Genomic DNA, 22,229 nt, shown 5'->3' with positions numbered 1-22,229 from the left:
TCATGTATCTAATGGTCCCTAGTACAAATATGTGTGTGTGTTTCAAAAATATATTCCATTTAAAACTACCTCAGCTGGCACTTCATACTTCTAACTCTCAGAGATGGTGAGAAATAATGGTCGCAATTATACTGAAATATCTTCCAGTTGATCAGAAATAAACCTTTTGAATGTAAGTATAAGGCATATTATACATTGGAAGAGAACTTTGGTAATATCTATAAGAAACACTGTCCCCTCCCCCCCACCCCCACTCCCCCCCACCCCCACTCCCCACACATGCGCAGCTTGACCTAGCAATTCAATTTCTCAGGACTTCTCTGAGGCACATTTGGGCATAGATGAAACATGCATGCTACGTTACTGGGGCTTTAAATAACATTCATATACAGGAGACTTGAATATTTAATCTCTAAGCCCAGTCTTTCCCCTGAATTCCAGACTCCTTTCAAAGTGCCTTTGGGACTCCACCCCCATGGAATCAACTTGACCTCTCTCTCTCCCCTCTGTACACTCCATCCACCACCTGCCGGCGAGCCCACTATTCTCCTAGTGTTCCCCATCATGACGAATGGTACCATCCTTCACCCAGCTGTTCACACCAGACCCTTGGCATTCCCCAGCTCCTCTCCTTTTCTTACCCTCACCCTGTGTCTCTGGCAGCAGCAAATGCTGTTAGCTCTACTTTCCAAAAATACAGTCGTACCTCACCAACTTCTCTCTCACTGCTGCTACAGTCTGGGCTACTGCCCCCACCAGCCCCTGAGCAATAGCAGTAATCACAGGTGCCTGGTTTCTCTATCTGCATTCTTGTTGCAGTGCTCTCTTCCTTACAGATCCCGAAGCGAAGATCGGACCCTCTTCCTCTGATGCCTCGGTTCTCAGATAGTTAACAGCATAATCAGTACCCTCCTTAGGATTTTCACAGTGGCTTATAAGACCCAGTGTGCACCTCTCTGCCTGCACTCCCAAATTGGTTCTCAAACACTTTCCCTCTTCTTCGCTCTGGTCTAGCCACGCTGTCCTTCAAACTTGCCCATTGAATTCCCACCTCAGTGCCTTTGCATGTGCTTATACCGTTTCCTCTGACCAGAGTGCTTCCCCCAGATGTCTTCATGCTTTGCTCTCTCACTTGATACTTTTGTCACAAATCTTTCCACTATAGAGTTTTTTCCTGACCATCCTTGAGACAAGAGGCTCCCACTCATTATCCTTTCCTCCTACTTTCTTTCTTTCTTTTTTTTTTCTTCCTAAACCTTCTTCTCAAGGATAAGTTTAAAATTTCATTTTGGTTTGTTTATCTGTTGATTGTTTTCCCCACTAGAATGGAAGGTCCAAGAAACAGGGCATCTTTTTACTGCTAATATCATGAGAATCACTGATAAGTACTTCTTTGTTAAAATAAGCCTTGGTAACAGAAAATTATTGGAAACAACTTCAATGCTCATAACTAACATGTTGGCTAGGTAAAATATCATGTATCCATATAATTTCAAACTGTTTAACTTAAAAAATACAAATTTATGTATATTTTCATGGGACTATCCCTTGGCTATATTAAGTTGGATTCAGAATCTAACCAAGTTAGATTCGGAACAATAAAGAGCCTTAAATATGCCATTCTTTGTGTAAAAAGGGAAAATCTAAACATGTGTGTATATATTGAATAAAGCTTGCATATTTATTCAACATTTCTATAAAGATAAAAAAACTAGTAATAGTCTTCCCTTCTGTGGAGGGAAACTGGAAGTGTGAACAACAACAAAAAAAGGTTTTAAATGTGTACTCTTAAGCTTTTTTTAAATACATGCACTCGTCTAGTTTTTTCAGTAAAAATTGTTCAACACTTACATATTCCGATTCTTAGAAAACTAAACTGTGGAATACCTAACTTTTAAATTAATCCACATACGTGTTTAAACAGAAGATGCCATTCTTAGACTGTTTCACATAAACAAGCATTTGTTCTTACAGATGAATTTTTATAAGAAAAAAAGTGCTGATTGTTAAATCACAACCAAAAGTGATGAGTTTGTTACAATTGTCTAAATTGTGCCAAATATTAACAAACCAAGACTAATGTGCTATCTGGATGGCTGATGGAAAACAACCCTGGAAAGCAGATAGTTTGAAATCAGAGACCTCAAAATTAACATGGCTAATGGAAAACTATTTTCGTGCCAAGATAATCCAAAATGACTGTGATTTCACACAAACCCTAGATATTGTGATGCAGCTGTGGGGGAATGCAGTCCTGCTATTTACATAAACTGGTTAGATTCGTACACAGTGATGTGATTCATGTTTACTTGTAAATGTACTGGAAATATTAACATGCAGCATCATTATCAACAAACCCTATCTCCTGTGATTTGTCTTATTGGTCTTATTTCTAAATAAGATGGTAGTTATTCATTGGCCCATTTTAAGTCATTACTCCTTTTCATAACTTACAAGGTGTCCAGGTGGGCCAGAGTCTCTGTCTGCAAACTAGTCTGTCCACTGAGCTCATTCAGCACCAGCTTTGCCACCAACCCTGCTTAATTTAAACAGGCTGTTATGGCCAGAATGCTTGCTGCGTCTTCTGCTGAAAAATGTGTTCTCCTTTTTAATTGTCCCTTTGTCAGAATGGCCTTCCATGATCAGAGTGGATCACTCTCCATCCTCTCCTAAGGAACCCTCTTCATTTCCTTCTTAACACCTAACTTAGATCGAATGGCTTAATCTGTTGGCAAGAGTATTGTCCATCTCTCCCATGAAAGTACAAGCTTGAAGAAAGCAGAAATACGATCCTCCCCCTTCATTTGAAGACCTACGTATCTCTAGGACCTGCTGTGGTACTTGGAACTTAGTGGCCAAAATATTTTTTCTTGCTGAAAAAATAGATTGTGATTGGGAATTCCCTTTGAAGGCCAGGTCCGTGCTCTGCCATGTTTCTTCCCTCTTATGCATAACTTTACAGACTTGCACTCATTGGCATCCCTATAAATTCCCTTTTGGAACAAGATATTTATAAAGCCTAGTGGGCAGAAGAGTCTGGCAAGCAGGAGTGAAATGCATGCCAGTACCTCCTTGTTCTCAACTCTACCTTGTTAGTAGAGCAGATCATAGTCTAAAATTTTACAGGCCCAAAAGAAAAATCATCAGGAAACTTGGTGGCCTTATATGTGTCTTTAGAAAGTTTACTAGTTATTTTAAAATCAGCTCTCAAAACATAATGCATTCCTCCATAGCAGATTGATAATGCAGATGCTCTAACTATTCTCTAGGTATCTCTTTTATTTGGGGAGAGAAAAGGACAACATTTGTTCTTCTCCTGAAGAAGATCTCTGCGGAAATAAAAACACTGAGCGCAGACAAATGAGGACTTACAGCAGTATTAGATTCGAATATGTACTCAGCCTCACAAAGTATGCCAGCTGTATGGGGTTCTGCCCCAGGACCTTCCATCCACCTTATAGCAACTGATGAAATCTAAGAACTGGGGCAGTTTGAGATTGGCTAGTAGCTATTTGGTGTCAATTAGATTGAGGAAGGGAACTCAACACGTATGAAATGTATGATCACTTGAGTATGATTGTCTTTCCGTGTTAGGATGTCAAAGGTTTGTCAAAGAAGTGGGGCTCATCACTCTGAAGCTTAGTGTTGGTGACCTTAAGCTGAACATATAATTCAGCTTCCTCGGGAGCAATAGCTACAGGGTTCAGGGGCCAGCTAGTCTGGCCTGGCTTAAAAGTCTTTGTAATGACTTCACCATAAACTTGGGATTTGTACAAATCCTCCAGTGGCTCCTCTGACTGGTGTTGGGCATTTGTGAGTCCATTCAGAAAAGCTTCATGGCTATCAGAAAGTCACTAAGCTATTGGTGATGGCTGCAATGGCAACAGGGAAACAAATAGGGCTATACACCCTAAGAAGAGGTCTTGTGAAAGGATATTGTCCTTAAGGCTGACAAATTAGGATCAGGCCTTGATTCTCTAGTGTTACGTGATCCCAGGTAAGAATGTTTGAATGTGTGAGACCATGAGACTGCAGCTTTCAAAACCATGCTTTAGTAATATGTGCATCCAAAATGACCTTTTTTGGAAACTCAGCATCTATTATATTTAGCAGCTACTTAATTAACCCGTGATGATATTTGGTTATTATATTATGGTATTACCTTGACTGTAGTTCCTTCCTATCTAAGGGCAAAACAACAGTAAGTTCCACTATATTCATTCTATGAGAAATACAATTCCCTTGCATTTTGTGTGCAAGGCATAGATGATCTATAAGTCAACTGGATTTGTTTATAAACAAATGAACACTGAAAATGGGCTCATAAAGGAATAGAATAATGCTTTAGATCTAAGCCTACTTTTGACATCAGTATAGTCACATGTGTATTTGGAAAGGGAGTCAAATTGTGTAAATTTACTTTCTTTTACTAGTGATCTTATAGATTTGTGTTACTGGAGGATGTGCATTGGTTATGTCGTTTTGGCTTCATTTTTATTCATTGAATAAATGTATGCATGTACGCACACATGTACACATATTTTATATAATTACATACACACATAAACATACCATTGTTTAGTTGCTCTTGGAGTTCAAAGTTTTACATACGTAAAAGCATTTAGGATATATTCAGAGAGATTACACATATCACTGTAAAATATGTTGTATAACAATTAAAGAGGTTCCCAAAGACTGATGGAAGGTCCTGGTCTTATGATTCTCAAGAAGACGGTATTGGGATAGAGGGACCCCTTTTTAAAATTCACATGTGCAGTACAATAGATATAGATGCATGTAAGCTGAGATTTCTTTCTCATGGCAGAAAAGATACCTGCACGTTTAAAAACCAAGACACCAAAGGTTGTAAAGAGCATAATATTCAGTATCCTGCTGAAAGAGTGTGGTGGAAATGGAAGCACCAGTGTAGGAAAGCAGTGAAAATGTGAAGGATGACACAGTAAAAAAATATGACTCTTTCTCTCTCCCTCTCTCTCCCTCTCTCTCTCTCTGTCTATACACACACACACACACACACATATACATACACATATATTTATTCTGCCAGCCTTCATATTTATATATGTATATTTATATATACTCTATATAGACATGGGAGGAAAATGGGTGAGCCAATGACTGGGCCAGGGATGTATCTCTATGTTAGATCTAAATTCATGTTCTCAAAGCATGGTCTCTGAGCCACATCTATCAAAATCATTTGGTGCTTGTTAATAAACACAGGTTCCTGAGATGCCCTACTGAATTAGGGCATAAATGCACCTAGGAATGTGCATTTATTCAATTACCCTGGAGTGGTTCTTATCCACTGCGAAGTCCAAAAGTCACTCCTAATGGAAGACCGATAACAGTACCTTGCAGTGTGTTCAGCTAAGCAGTGATGTCCCACAGTGGTGTCCCACTGAGGGCTTGCCATATGCCTAGGGTCCTTTATGGCAGGGGCTAGGGGAGGATCCAGGTTTTGTGAGGCCTGAAGCCTAAATAATTTGGGGGGATGTTTTAATGGGAAAAATAAACTAAAAAAATATAAATACAAACAAATTAAAAACATGAATATGTTTAGGGTGAGAAAAGAAATCATTAATTTTTAAAAGACCTATCATAAAATCCAGAAAAATGATATTGTTAATAATTAACTGACATACTTTTTCCATACTTTTTGGTTGCATAGCCGTAGATTGCCTCTTCATATGACAGCTGTTTAGCACTATCACTTTCTTGTGTAGACAATAGAAAGATCGTTGCTTCCTATGGCAATTTCAACAGAACTGAGACTTTATTACTGCTGATGGTGATGTGTAAAGCATGCAACTTTACAAACAGAATATAAACACACAGTGCACATAACCTGCAAACGTAAGAATTCTGGTTCATTCTATTTTCCATGATTCTCATAAAAAATAAAAACTGTATGGAGCACCTATAATTTTATATGCTGAATTGGATATATTCATGTCAAGAGAGAATTTCTGTTTTGACTAAGTGTCAGTGAGAATTGGATCTCACTTGAAATTTTACATATATAATGATTGAAAAAAAAAAGTCCAGCTGGCATCTGGCTCTTTACTACCCAGATATTTCTGGTGCTGGCCATCACAGGATATGTTTACATCACAAGGTGTACTTGGGTTCTTTACCTTCATGACCCCATACTCGGTGAGTTGGCACCAAGGGTGGAAGAAGAATTTCTGGAAGACATTGCTACATGAGGAGGACTAGAAATAATGTACCCTCTACAAGGAAGTGTCTGCAAATGACGTAAATACTTATTACTGTACCCAAACTATATGAACCCCCAATTCACCTTCCTGTTAATTGGACCTCCAAACTTAATGTAAATCCTCCAAAGCCACCCAACATAAAGGGAATTTGAAAAATACACAGTCTTAACTAGTTGTAATTAAAACATCTTAACTTTAGCCCATTTGACAAAAATTGTATGGTGCTATTAATGTATTACTAGGGTGCCTCCCAGAGTCATGAAAGGTACCTGGACAAGAGAGGACTTGAAACTTGATTCCCTGGAAGGATTTCTACTGGGGAGGATCAAGAAGAAACAGATTGGAGACTATCTTTCTTTTTATATTTTTATCATCTCAACATGTTTCAGTTTTTGACTAGAAAAATTAGTGTACTCAGCATATCTAAATTTTCCCTTTCTCTGCAGGATTATTGGTAACAGATGTATGCATTTCCTTATGTTTGGTTGGCTTCGCTTCCTGTTGTAACCATTCATACAAAATTGCTCACTCCCTTCCCTGTTCTTTCCTTCTTCCCTTACCATCTGAGTTGTAAACTGGAGTATTCTGTTTTATGTGGCTTATTTAAGTAGGCAGTTGGTGTGGTAGAGATTTAAGAGCCCTCGTTACATACAGAATAGGCCACTACATCGTTCACGAGGGGTCTGAATTCTGATCCCCACTCAGCCTTTAATTTGTTGTGTGACTTGAAAGAGAACTACTTCTCCTTCCTGGCTTCAAGCTCCTCAGCTAGTCAGTAAACATGGTGGTCAATATCAGTGGTCCCTAGGAGCGCAAGAGTCCTGCCAAGCCCTCAGAGAAGATCTGCTTTTTTGCTGTTGCGTATTCTAGAATTTGTTGCAATCTTTTTCTCTTGCAGTGGTCATACTATTGAAAAATATATTGAAGGCCAGTTTTTAGAGAAGTAGTCCCAAATGCTTGGAACAGCCTAGGGAGTTTTTTTAATTAATTAATTTATTTTATTTATTTATTTTTTTTTTTAGCAATTATAACTCCATCATAGAGCTCAGAACTTGTATTTGTTAAAAGTTTGTTTTTGAGCCTGATGCATAGTCAAGGCTGAGGGAGATTATTCTGGACAAGTGGTATGCAACCTTGTCTATACCAAATTACGTGGGACACTTTAAAAATGCTGATGCCTGAGTTCTACCTTTGTGATTATTATTTAATAGACACCTATTATTTAATAGGTGTTTTTAAAGCTATCTGATATGTATCCAGGATTGAGAAACCCTAACAGAGACAGTCACTGCATTTCGTCAAAGTCTAACAATCTTTGTATGAAAAAAAAATCACAAGTGTGATATCCATATCTCTAGAGTCTTCTAAATATTTATTGAACATGTTGTTTCCACTTTATAGCTAATACATAATTCCCACATTGGTTGTGGCAAATGTCAAAGAAAAAGCAGCTGGTGTGGTGGCAATATGTCTAGCTTCCGTACTCTTATTTCTCATTGTTCATCATACCTACTAGAGTCCAGTACAGTTATTCTTGTCCTTGCCCTGCTATAAGCCCTGTATTCCTGCACAAGTTGGTCAACTCTAGGCTTAAATCAGCTCATTCATAAAATTAGTTCATTGGAGTTAAAGGACCTTGCAGATACGATTTTACAATTATGTGATCATTTCTTTAATTTATAGAATATGTTTTAATAGGAAATAAAGGCCTAATTTCCTTCAAACTTTTAAAACATTCTTTCTCCTTCTAAGGGATCTTGGTGTGTAAAAAAGTTAGCGAGAAATGACTTTGTTGCATTTCTATGTTGTTACAATACAGCCCTGATCTATAGAATCATAAGGAGCTGAGTTATGAAATGGAGATCCTCTTGTAGCGTAAATTTCACTGCTTGGTTGGGAACCCAGTGCTTTGGAAGCCTAAGTGAAAATGTGCAGGGATACTAAAAATTAATTTTCCTGTGGTGTTGGACTTAAGCTTCTATACACTCCCAGATAGCAGAGGATTTCATATTAGATGGGAAATCATTCATTTGTCATTTATGTATTTGTTTTTTCACTCATTCATTCCATACACATATATTTAAATAAATATTTATATTAGGACCTGATTTTGGCACTAGGATAGTGTCCAAAACAAGACAGATGTCATGTAGGACTTCATTGAGCATTTCCATTGATCATAAATAAGAATTCACTAGGCTTTTCAGAATACCAGCGATGTTTAAAGGCCTTGAGTTCTCAAGGGGATTTTTAGATTTTATGTGTACATTTTAATGATTATCTAAAAACTATAAAGTAATCATATTCCAGCCCATCTGGAATATGAATTAATAACCAATGATGTGATTTCAGAGCCCACGTTTTGTTTGTCACCATGGTCACTTTGGTACTGCATACAACACATTTCATTGATCTTGACCAAGATGAAAATAAAAAGAGGCAAGCTTTATTCTTAGGGGATGGAGTATGCTTACGTGAAGGACAAATGAAGTAAAAAATCCCAAAAGAAAGGTTGTGCAAGTATTTGAATAGAGAAAAGCAGTAGGGGCCATTTTGTCACATGGCTCATGGCAGAATAGGGATGTTAGACTCAGAAGATGCTGTGCTAAAGTCCTTGGTACCACATTATGTCACTTAGTTTTAGGAAATCATCAATCTTTGTAGAAGTCAGTTATTGTCCATTTTGATTGACACACATTGGTTGATTTGTTTGTATTTAATTTTAAATTCACTTTTGGTTTTAGAATTTTATTGAAATAAGTTTACTTAGATTCGTGTTGATACTTAAGCAGTAGTGGTAGGAGAAAGATCTTTCGTGTCACCAGCAGGGTTTAAGGAAAGCTTCCTTACTTTAAGGAGGATTAATATATTACTTAACTTTGACAAATATTTTTCTAACTTATCTCACTGTGCTGTAATCACTACTTAATGAGTTCTTTCCTCCCATTAACCTGCAAGCTCCTGGAAGGCATTTTCATACCTTCCTTGACTTTGAGCCTCTTTAATGTTTATTAAATAAGTGAATTGATTGATCACAATTGGAATCCTGTAACTCCTAAGGACTAATTCAGCATGTAATGAGGTTACTGTTAAGGGAGGCATTTAAGCACCAGCTACCATTTGAAGATTTCTGAGTCCGGTGGGGCTTAATCTATGCCTATAAGCATCACTTTGAACTCTGAAATAGGGAGAAGATAAAAATTGTTACTTTTCCCCGACTTTTTGGCAGTACAGAATGACTGCATTTGAGATCATTTAGCACCCCCCCCACACACCAAATAAATTAGTGAATAGCATTTATTATACCACCGCGATGAACTGTTGGGGTTCATTTATTTTCTCAGACAAATTCTAAATTTTGCCCTCAGGACTTTGGTAGGTGGTTGAGCATCTCCCTCACGAAGAGGTTGGAATTCTAAGAATCATTTGGAAAATGGCTTCCTAAGGATCTCTTCCTCCCAGGGTATGCGCACCTGTGGATGTCTTGGTATATACATCATGCGAGATGACTGTGTAAAATGAGGGGACTAACACAGTGTCCAGAGGAGATACTTTTGTCCAGGGGAAACTGACTTTTGGAGTTGTCAGGAGGATGGAAACGTACAGACGGCAGCCAGCCATATCTCTTCATCTGTTGATTTTTTTCTTTTTTTGTTTTTTTCTTCCTCTCAGCAGTTTAACGTGAGTGCGTCTCTCTTGCCTTGTCTATTTCAGATGCCTCAGGAGCAGTACACACACCACCGGAGCTCCATGCCCAGCTCTGAGGGGCCACAAGTATACAAGGTGGGCATTTATGGCTGGCGGAAAAGATGCCTGTATTTCTTTGTCCTACTCCTGATGATTTTAATACTGGTGAACTTGGCCATGACCATCTGGATTCTCAAAGTCATGAACTTCACAATTGTAAGTAAAAATACATGTTTCTTCAGCCCTTCTTGGGGGAAGGGAAGGGAACGTGTGGACAAAGAAAAAGGAATGTGGAAAAGTAGTGGTAGTAGGATTCAAAAGATCTTGTAGCCTGGCATTTGGTTAAAAGTATTTCTGTTCACATTACTTTTGGGGATCCACCTCTATCTCATCTCTAGTTCCCAAAGGCTGGTAATTCAGTTTGGAGGCATTTCCCTCCTTTACAGTCTCTCATATGATTTCCCTTCATTTTGATAACTGTGTCTCTGTATCCTGTAGTTTCTAAGCCCTCTGAGTAAATAATGCAGGAAGAGATATGGGAAAAATTCAAAGTACTAAGTTTCCCCAAATTTTAGTAATGATTGTGAAAGATTTTGTGAAGTGGAGGGTAGAAATATCTGAGTAAAATGAGGCTTTGTGAATTATTTAAGAGTTTTAATGGTCTGTATATGCCGGGTAGCTCATTACTATGTTTAATTGAGATTCTCCTTGATTTTTAGAAGGGCAATTCTCTTTGCCATTGCCAGAGCAGGATGGAAATGAGAGCAGAGCCATGTTTCATTTTTTGTAGTAAAAATTGTGTTTATGCTTCTTTGAAGAAATTCTTGCTATAGGTACTTAAGGGTACTATACACATTGAACATTTACTTGTTGAAGTTCAAATGAAAAGAAAATCCTGGAAATATGATTTCTGGAGTCATTCTGAGGGTTTTTTTTTCCCTTTAGATTTCCTAGAGATTCTGGCATTGTAAGTACTTTCACTTTTAGTGAAAGCATAGTGGATAGTAATCTGCTGCCTTGAGATTACTTTCCTTTCTTGTGATGTCAAAAGTAAATAATTAGATTGGCCATAAAAATAAATCCCATTGTATAGAGCAATGTGACCATATTACAGTAAGTTACCAGTAAGATTTTCATGTGAAAATCCCAAATAAGATAGTGGATTTTTGCCTTTTCTGGATTATAAAGTTTATTTTTATCCTTAATACACAGTGCAGAGGCATGCTTCCCTGCCTTTTTGGGGGAAGTATCTTCTGTTTGGGCTACTTTTCTCCATCTGCCTGATGCTCCTATAGCTGCCTGGGAAAACCCTGGATCCTCCTGTAACTCCATTTCTCTGTATCTTATTACACTCATTACCCAAGATAAGAATTTTTGCCTGTACTTCCCAGACAGACTCCCTTTGAGAAGACTGAGTGCTGAATCTTTTTAGAGATTATGGTTCTAAGAGATATCCAGGGTCCCTTCCTAAGTCCAAGTGACCACAATTGCCATTTGTTGATGTGCATGTTCTGTGATGTTTTTATTTTGTAATTCATGAACTTACAAAGTGGAGAAACTTTTGTTTTGCAGTGTTAAATAAGACTGAGGCTAGGGCAGTAGAATGGAGAATAAAGATGGAAAAGACATTTAAAAGATGGTGTTGAATAAATACCTCAACTACTGGTTGGGTGTAGGAGACAAGGGGTTGGAAGATATTCTGGAACATTCTCAGGTTCTGGCTGGTGAGATAGTTGGATGGTGGGGGGTCCAAAGAGCAAGATAGAATTGATTACTTTCCCATTGGAACCTAGCTGCAACTCATGTACCCCCTAACCCCCTATTTCTGTGTTTTTTACCTAATCTCTTATGAAGTTAATTTATAGAACCTGAAAGATTTTGGGGTGAATGTGGTGGAGAATATGAACTCAAATCTTTAAAACTGGCATCATACACATATGGCTTCTAGAGTGTGTTTTATTTGGCAAGCTTAATAGGGAAAGGTATATGTAAATGTATATTGAGTGACAATTCACTTTGATTGTATGTGAGCTTGGGGAGCAATATGACAGTAAGGTAATAACCTATTTGAAATAGGCTATTTCCTGTAGTTAACTAAATTGATTGCCAAAGTTGAGAGTTCTTAAAGCTTTACCAAACCAAGTACTTACTGAGTTGAGAATAATGCCATTATTAGCCATAATTGGTGCTTTATAATAGTAATGCATTTGAGCAAATAGAGCTGAAGTGTCAGAAAATTGATCTTTCCCTGCAAGTTAAAAGCATATTTTTCCATCAATCACAGTATAAAACCTATTCTTTTAGAATTATAATTCTATTCCACAAATAGTAATTTACTGACAGTGAAGATCGTGAGAAAGAGTAAGGTATTAACCAATTTTATATTGGAGAATGTGGGGTGAAAGAGCAAAGGAAATCAGTGGGATAAGAGTCAAGCATTTTATGCATGGATTTTAAAATATCATCAACAGAAAAGAGTGATTATTTTGTACATCTAAAATGTTCAATAATTTGCAATTTGGGAAAGTTGACAGTATAATCAAACCTTCTGAGTAAGAATGAACCAAGAGAATGATGTCATATGAAGGTATTTCTGGGACTTGGCAATTTATCCAAGATTGGATATCCAGAATTTTACTCTGTAGTCAGACTTCTATGCCATCCCCAAGGATATACGCTGCAAGAACCCTTCCGTTAGAGCAATCTGGACAAACATCTAACCAAGTTTTCTTGATCCCAGATGTAAACCAGAAGACAAGTGGTTTTGCTCTCCTATGCTCTTAGCAGAATATTCTGATGTTCGTTATAAGGCAGGTGGGCAAGGTTACACTTTTATTCTCAGTTTTCCCCTCCATGGAAGAGTGTATGGTTTACCAATACTGTGAACACCCATAAGTCAAACTATCCTAGTTCATCGCACACTGTGCCGCCCCAGGGAACTACTATTTGCTATATGTTTATTCTTTTAGTTCATTCTCTTAGTCACTGTGCTTGGCCTTAAAATATATATCTCATTTAATTCTCACAACAACTATAAATTAGGTATTATCTCCATTTTAATAAAAAAAATGCTCAGAGAAGTTAAGTGACATGTTGGAAGACACACAGCTAAGATGTAAAAGAGCTAGTGTTTGCCTTCAAAGCCCAACCCTTTCCACTACATTGAACCTCCTCCTTCTTTTTTCTTTAATATGAAATTTATTGTCAAATTGGTTTCAATACAACACCCAGTGCTCATCCCAACAGGTGCCCTCCTCAGTGCTCATCACCCACCCTCCCCTCCCTCCCATCCCCCATCAACCCTCAGTTTATTCTCAGTTTTTAAGAGTCTCTTATGAACTTCCTCCTTCTAATTGCACTAGTGATCTGGCTCTTCAACAAAACTCTAAAGCTGGCAAAATGGGCACTATCTTTGTTGCCCACCCTCTCTCATCTGAACCACAAACGTCCCTCCCATCTAGATAGCCATTGGTGTTTGCTGTGCCAAGTAGTTCCCTGATAGTCATGAATGTTCAGTCCTCATCTTCTTTCTCTTGGCACTGTCTCTTATGACCCTCTCCATCTACTGTCTCAACCTTCTGATTTATTCCCTTGTTGTATTCATGTAAACATTTAATATAAACTTAATAATGACTTCTGTGTCATAAGTTGACATGGAGACTCAGTGAGTTCATTTGTGTTAAGCATTTATGGCAGCCTCTGACCCACAGAAAGGCTCGATATTGGCAACAGAAAGTCGTGAGAGACCCTACATCATAGTGGAGTGGTTAAGGGCTCACACACTCTGGAGAGAGATGCTCTGGATACAGATCTGGCGTCTGTTTCTTACTTTGTCAGGTTCCTCGGCCTTCTGTGCTGCAGCCTCCTGGGAGTAAGAGCACCTACCTCTTCATAGGATTCTTGTGAATAATACATGAGGTGATGAGTCCAAGCTATTTAGAATGGAGCTTGGCACATGTTAAGTTATGGTAGCGGTTGCTATCACCATCATCATCATAACTTTTTGAAGGCTTATTTTGTGCCAGGCACTGTACTGTTGTAATTTGTAAGCATTACCTAACTTAACCCTTCTGTGAGTAGATGATAATAGGGTACCAACTTCACAAGGTGGTAGCTTGATCTGTGATCACACAGCTCTAAGGCAGCAGAGTAAAGATTTGAATCCAAGCAGTCTGCCTCTGAAACCTGGTCTGTTAGCCAATGTGGGGCAACACAAGAAGTTCTAGCATGAGGGGGATCCTGGCTGGCTCAGTTGGTGGAGCAGGGGACTCTTGATCTCATGGTTGTGCGTTCAAGCCCCACACTGGGTGAAGAGATGATTACTTTAAAAAGTAGGAGAGCACCTGGGTGGCTCAGTCAAGCATCGGACTTTTGATCTCCGCTCAAGTCTTGATCTCAGGGTTGTGAGTTCGGGCCCCACTTAGGACTCCATGTTGGACATGGAGCCTACTTAGATACTAATAATAAAAAATAATAAAAAAAAAATCTTAACATGAATGTCAGGGAACTAGATGCCTAGCCGGCAATGAACTACATCACTTCCCCCCCTCCCCCGAGACTCAGTATAGAAATGAATGCATTGAAGCAGGTATCTATAAGACCATAGGTTTCTTTCTGTTAGAACACTATGGTTTTGTCTTTTGGATTTTGCCTTGACCATGTGTGATCTCATTCTGTAGAAGACTACTGCTACTGCCAGTACATTCTAACAACCCAGTCCAAATAATGTGGCTCTGAAGACCTCCCAAAATACTCAGTATTGATCATCTAAAATATCATTTAGCAGAAGTGGTTAGTAAGTGATAAAATTTTAAAGGTTTGGGAATTATGAATAGATGGCCTGATCTCTTAGCACAATTGAGTATGAAATCATTCATTGTTAGACAAAATAAAAGCTTAGGAGTCACCTCATCAGACCTCCTCATTTTGCAGATGATGGAACCAAAGTGGAGAGTGAGGTTGCCTGACCCAGCTGCATTGCCCTAACCATGCCAGGGAACTTCTCAGGAGCAGGGATTATGTTCTACTTATCTTTGTAACCTCAACCCGGTTCCAGTACCCAGTCAGCTTTCAGTATGTGCTTGTCAAATTTATTTATTTATTTATTTATTTATTTATTTTATTTTTTTTTTTAATTTTTTTTTAACGTTTATTTATTTTTGAGACAGAGAGAGACAGAGCATGAACAGGGGAGGGGCAGAGAGAGAGGGAGACACAGAATCCAAAACAGGCTCTAGGCTCTGAACGGTCAGCACAGAGCCCGACGCGGGGCTCGAACTCACGGACCGTGAGATCATGACCTGAGCCGAAGTTGGACGCTTAACCGACCGAGCCACCCAGGCGCCCCTGTGCTTGTCAAATTTAAATTGCCTTTGTGCCGATACATGCACAAGATACTGGATGTCCAGTACCTGGTCAGTGCAGGTCACATGGTAGGTCCTCAGTAAATTATAGTTTTCTATACCTTGTTTAATAGATACCTTAACTTCTATTTCTCTTTTCCTTCATTAAAATGATAAAAGTCAAACCATTTTATACATGGTTATATAAGAAATGAAATGTCTATTTGTTTAATAAAAACTCGGAACTTAATATTTTTCCCATATAATCTTCATAAACACCCTATGAGTTTGGCACCACTTTTACCCCTGTTTTACAGGTGGGGGAGCAGAGAGTCCAGGAAGTATGGTAACTTGCCCCAAGGTCATGCTGTCAGTAAGCCTTGAAGCTGGGGTTGGGTCACAGGGAGTCTGGCTCTCGAGCCCATACTCTTAATCAGGACACTACACTGTCCATTTCCCAAGTGCTATTTTTCATGAAGACAAATTGAATTTGTTCAGTGCAATGTCTAAAACATGATTTATTTACCCCAAAGTAAGATAAAGATCCACTGAGGGTCAGAGGAAGGCATTCTAATACTTGTAAATTGGACACATTGTAAAACAGTAAAAGCCAGAGAGAAAGGCCAGTGTGTTCCTTAACTCAGAGTGCCGACATATCATCCGTTTGGAGAAAGCCCAAGGAACTGGGACCTAGTCAAACTAACTCAAGTAGACAGGAGTGAGGACACACATGCTCTGGGGAGGAGACAGGAATCTCATGGGTAGATGGGAGCACCTCACAGCAGAGAGACCTAGAGTGCTGTCAGGAACCAAGCCTGCTCTGGGGATGTCCACCCTCTGGCTTTACAGGGCCACATGACATCCATCTTGCCCTGAGACATTCGTTGCTATTTGCAGGCCAGAGTCCTTCTGCCTTGGCTGTGCCATCGCGTTTTCTGCTTCTTTGCAACTTAAGCACACATCTGCCCTTGTCCTTCCCTTTAAAATGGCCCTTCCTCCAGCTCCCGCCTGTACCTGCCCCAGTCTCTTGTTACCCAGGTGGAATCCCAGAGAGGGAAGTGCATTGGCCCAGCAGATGCTGCACATCACATTGTGACTTGTTTGCATGCCTAGAGACTCAGTAAGATGCCCCATCAGCTGTGTCCTGGCAGCACAAAGTCACGCAGTTCTTAGAGTTCAGCTCTTTCAGCAGCCTGGCCAGGATTCCCTCCCATTAGGTCAGAAATACACTTGAAAAGCCTATCTACCTTGGATCTTCGGTAAACATTGCCTCTTTTAAGCTTTTCTCTTTCTTCTCCTTTATTCTCTGGAATCTTCCCCTATTAAGCTGATGACTCTTTCTTTTGTGTTGTGCTTTCCCTGCTGTCAAGCAGTGGGGGGCGGGGGGGGGCATGCAGTCCTGTACTTATTTATTTTCCTGTCCCTCCCTCCTACTAGGCTACAAGCTCCAGAAGACAGGAACCTTAAACTATTCATATTTGAGCCCACAAGTTTAAGCACCGTGCTTAGCACATAGTCTTTAAAATGTTTATTGAATAAATGAATGGGAAAAAAATCATGAATAGCCTGTCACTTTAAATTAAAATGTGTAAAGATGGGTTAATAGAGCTTTATATGGCTTTTAAAATGAACTATTAGTTCATTTATTAAGGTAGACAGATCATAAATGAGATGAGTACTCGAATTTGATTATGAAAAGGTATGTTTAATACAGACACTCCCTCCTGTGTATCAGCTACCTGCTACATTTTAATTACATGAGAAGAGAAGGGTAATAATGGAATGTGAAACAGAACTGAAGTAGATGTCATCCTAGTTAATATACAGATTTGCTCAGCAAATGAAAGAAAATGATATTATTGGCTTCAGTTAGACTTTTCGTTTAATGCTGTTAGTGAATATACCGTGTGTGTGAGTAGCATCCACTTCAGTTTCTATATTGAAAACATCATGCTTCTGACTCTCAGTGCTTTGACTCCTGTGGTCACTTTTTATCCATTAGCTCAAATTCATCGGCCTGAAAGTTGCCAAAATGTTATTTTTTTTTAAGGCAGCATGAAAACCGTGAAGCAGAAAAACAAAAGACAAAAGTCACCTGTTCTATCAGTCCTGGGATATGGCTCCATAATGTCCTATTTGCTTTGAAGCCTGCTGTGTTTTGTACCTTTATAAGAATGAAAATCTTCGAGGATGATTTTAGTCATTGTGACTGCTGCAAAATGCTATAAGCCAAGCTTGTTACAAATTTATGTTCTAAACATAACATGTTTAGACTTCTGAGGACTTCTGAGTCATGTTGAAAGCAGAGAACCCCATGATGGCAGCCTGGAAGCGGTGTGTTAAGCCTGGTTGGGAAACCTCAGATACTAGGGCTCCAGCTTTGAGAGCTCAGGCCCCTGGAGACAAAAGATGGGGTGGGGAAGGAAAAGAGTGGAAGCTGATGCTCAAAACGTCCAAAAGAATGCAAATCATAGACACTCTCAATGCAAATTGTAGACACTCTCGAGAGGTCACAATGAGAAACTTGAGCTCTAATTACAAACAAATGACTATGTAATGTTAGCCTAGGATAATACCCATGACCTTTGCCACTTACTACTATTTTCACATACTCAGAATTTGTTGTGAATGATTCTGGAATTGAGAAAAATTGAGAATGTCCGCAATCGCCCTGGAAATATTTTTGTCTTCATACATCACGCGTAGCTGCTCACACATGGAGTTTCATATCTTATAGGTCGTGTGGCTGTTACCGTTCTGTTACTCAGAACTCTGAATTACTCTCAAAATCGGAAGTTATGGCCAGATCTTAGAGCACTGCTCACTGTCACTGAGGCACTAAGCAATCATAGGAGAGAAGTTTTGAATCTCAAGGGAGTATGTTACTACAGAGAACTTGATTGAAGGACTCTTCCACCATAGGCAGGGGCTATTCAGACTGAAGAAGAAAACATGGTAACTACGAGGAGGTTTCAGGACACTTGAGTTGCCTGAGAGTTATTACTTAGGGTACTCTGAGCTCAGAGTAGTTTTGTAAATACTTTGTCTAGAACTGTACTGTCTGATATGGAATTAAAATTAAATAGCATTAAAAATTCAGTTCCTTGTGGGGCGCCTGGGTGGCTCAGTCGGTTAAGCGGCCGACTTTGGCTCAGGTCATGATCTCGCGGTCCGTGAGTTCAAGCCCCGCGTCGGGCTCTGTGGTGACAGCCCAGAGCCTGGAGCCTGTTTCAGATTCTGTCTCCCTCTCTCTGACCCTCCCCCATTCATGCTCTCTCTCTGTCTCAAAAATAAATAAACGTTAAAAAAAATTCAGTTCCTTGGTCACACGGGCCACATCACAAATATGCAACAGCTACACGGGCTAGTAGCTACTCTCATCAACAGAGCAGATAGAAGACATTGCCATCATTGCAGAAAGTTCTTTGTTATAAAACAGGTCTAGAATCTACTAACCTGCCTTTTGGATAGGTCAGATCTTTGAACAAAAAGTTTTTTATTTTTCTCTGTACAGTAATTTTTGCTTTTTATTTCTGTGTCCTAGACAATGTTTAGGACCTGGAGCCATGGGAGTAGGGTAGAAAAAAAAGTGAACAAATAAAACTCAATTCAACAGAAAGAGAAGAAAGTGTCTTATAATCTGATGAGCAAATGGCTCCAAATAACTGGTTAAAACATCCTTGTTCCTTTTCCACACCCCCCACTCTCAGTCCCCTCTCCTCCTTTCAGTACTCCTAACTGGGAAGGTAGTAAGACTATGATAGATTTTCCATCTTGTTTTGAAGATCAGGGTGGCTCTTTGTTGGGCAAAAAGCTCTGTTGAGAGGGGAGGGTCTGGACCATTTCTGAGCCTTATTGTCTCAATCTGTAAAATATGCAGTTCGGACCAGATGAAATACAAGGTCCTTCCTCCAGACCTTAGATAGTTTCTATATATTTTTAAAATTTTTTTTTAATGTTTATTTATTTTTGAGAGAGATTGAGAGAGAGAGAGAGAGAGAGAGAGAGAGCAAGAGAGAGCACGCACACACAAGTTGAGAGAGAGAGGGAGACACGGAGTCTGAAGCAGGCTCCAGGCTCTGAGCTATCAGCACAGAGTCCTATGTGGGGCTCAAACCCATGAACCTCTCAAGATCATGACCTGAGCTGAAGTTGGAGGCTTAACCGACTGAGCCACTCAGGTGCCCCAGACAGTTTCCATAATTAATGACTGCTTCCTCCCACTCTTTGACTCAGAATGAGAGAGATTTAACCATTTTTTTTCCTTTAGAAGTGTGTGTGTGTGTGTGTGTGTGTGTGTGTGTGTGTGTGTGAGTGTGCTCACACTATATTTAGATAAAAATCCAAGATGCTAAGTGTCAGGGAGTATATCTCATGGGCCTTTAAAATTTTTTAAATTTTCATTCATTCAATTATTTAATGAATGGATTTACTGGATTATTTAATTGGTCTCATTATCTTTTGCTACCCAACAAACCACCCCCGAACCCAATGGCTTAATGTAATAGCAGGAATTAATTTTGTTCAGGAATCTCCAATTTGAATGGGGGTCAAGGGGAATGGATTATCTCTGCTCCCTGATATCTGGCATCTGAGTTGAGAGGACTCAAAGGCTGGGCTTGGCTGAAGAGCTATAGCTGGAATCATCTAGAGGCATATTTACTCCCTGTGTGGCCACATCTGTGAACTTGGACCTCAGCAAGCCAGAAAATCTGTACACGGCCCACCATATCGGCTAATTTGGGCTTTTAATCCATGTGGCAGCTGGGTTCCAGAATGTGTGTTTTACTTACACAAGATGGGAGTGTGTATTGCTTTTAGGACCTAGACTCAGATGCTGGGTAGCATCACTTGTGATTTAGTCTGTTGGTGAAGGCAGACACAAAATCCTGTTTAGATTCAAGGGAAGGGCACACGGATGGTACCTTTCCATGGGGGAGTTGCAAGGTTCTAGAAAAGAATGTCGGATGGGAGATTGTAGTGGATTGAATGGTGGCCCCCAGATGATATGCCCTTGGCTTAATCCCTGGAACCTGTACATGTTACCATATTTGACTTTATCTCAATTAAAGATCTTAATATGAGGAGATCATTCTGTATTACGTAGTTGGGCCCTAAATCCAGTGACACATATCCTTATAAGAGGCAGGCAGAGGAAGATTTGGCACAGAAGAGGAGCAGGCAGTACGACCACAGAGGCAGAGATTGGAATGATGCCCCCACGTGGGACGTCAATAGCCTCTGGAAGATGAAAAAGTCAACGAATGAATTCTCCTCTAGGCGTCCAGTGGAAGGACAGCCCTGCTGACACCTTGGTGTCAGACTTCTAGCTTCTAGAACTGTGAGGTAGTATTTTTTTCAATGTGTTAAGCCATCGGGTTTATGGTAATTTGTTATGACAGTCACAGGAAACCAGTACAGATTGTGTTGTGGCCATCCTTGGAAAGTAGTTTGTCATAACAGCACACACAACAACTGACAATAACCATGCAAACACCATAGCTTGTATTGAGCACAGTGAGAAGTGCCTACTCTGTTATCTCTTATTCTTCACACTGACCCTTTGAGGAAGTCCTCTTATCTCTCCTTTATATATGATGCAGCAAAAGCATAGACAGCTTGCTTAACCTGCCAACTTCATCAGCTAGTGAGTAGCAGGGGCAGCCTATGGATCCAGGTGTGTCTGACTTCAGACTCTTGGCTTTTCACTTTGTCTGGTGATGTTTGCTGTCAAAAAAAGTAGACGTGTCATTAGCTAGTAATGTATTTAGTTATATAATGTTTAATGGCAGTGATGGTTAGTGTGTAGCTACAAGTGATAAGGAATGGCATTTTAAAACTACTTCGGTACTGGTTCAGCCATTGACTACTCAAGCAGTTTTATCCTCATAAATATCTACGTATCTATACATCTATATAGATCGATATAAGTCTATATATAGATATAGATATATTTTAGAGAGAGAGAGCACGTGAGTGAGGGAGAGGGGCGGAGGGAAAGAGAGAGACTCCTAAGCAGGTGGAGCCAAACACACGGGTCTGTCCCACAGCACTGGGATCATGACCCAAGCCAAAATCAAGAGCCAGGCGCTCAACCCATTGAGACACCCAGGCATCCCTGTATTCGTGAATATTTTAGGGAGTCATAGTAACTCCATAACTGGTTCTTGTGGTATAAGAATCATTTTTGGTTGCTTTTGTGAGTTACTTTTTTGCCTTCACTAAGTCACATGTAAATAACCAGTTGGTGCTTTGATAAATACGGAGTTACACTAGAAAGAAATTTCTTGGTAGGAGCATAGCCCTTCTATTTCATGGAGAAACCTTTTGGTTGGAATGCTTATAAACATAAAATTATACATTTTGACCATGTTTTAATTATCAATCAACTTTGTTAAACTGAGGCCTCTTTAGCATCTCATAAAACTTGATTTTCTAATAGTAGATGCTCTGTGTTTATTATTTAAAAAATTTTAATGTTCACTTGTTTTTGAGAGAGAGCACAAATGGGAGAGGGGCAGAGAGAGCAGGAGACACAGAATCCAAAGCAGGCTCCAGGCTCTGAGCTGTCAGCACAGAGCTCAACGTGGGGCTCAAACTCACAAACTGCAAGATCATGACCTGAGCTGAAGTTGGATGCTTAACCTACTGAGCCACCCATGCACCCTGCTCTGTTCATTGTTAAAGAATGAGTTAGTGAGTGAAATTTAGAACCAGTTTAAGCCTTTTTTAGAAATGTTTTTATTTATTTTTGAAAGAGAAAAAGAGAGACAGAGTGTGTGTGGGAGAGGATCAGAGAGAAGGGGAGACACAGAATCCAAAGCAGGCTCGAACTCACAAACCGTGAGATCATGAACTGAGCTGCAGTCAGATGCTTAACTACCCGAGCCACCCAGCACCCCAGCCTTTTATTTATTTTATTTTATTTTATTTTATTTTATTTTATTTTATTTTATTT

General features: G+C 39.5%; 1 protein-coding gene across 2 annotated transcripts in view; it reads left to right on the top strand.

The window, feature by feature from the left end:
- Positions 1 to 22,229, top strand: part of SGCD (sarcoglycan delta) — a 559,487-nt gene that overhangs the window by 185,286 nt on the left and 351,972 nt on the right. For both annotated transcript variants that reach the window (XM_049647926.1, XM_049647925.1), the window contains exon 2: positions 9,957 to 10,145. In XM_049647926.1, the coding sequence (XP_049503883.1) occupies positions 9,957 to 10,145 (189 nt within the window). The remainder of the gene's footprint in view (positions 1 to 9,956; positions 10,146 to 22,229) is intronic.

Source organism: Panthera uncia (assembly GCF_023721935.1).
Source record: "Panthera uncia isolate 11264 chromosome A1 unlocalized genomic scaffold, Puncia_PCG_1.0 HiC_scaffold_17, whole genome shotgun sequence".
Classification (NCBI taxonomy): Eukaryota; Metazoa; Chordata; class Mammalia; order Carnivora; family Felidae; genus Panthera; species Panthera uncia.
Note: the sequence above shows the minus strand (reverse complement) of the source record. Positions and strands in the feature narration are given on the sequence as shown.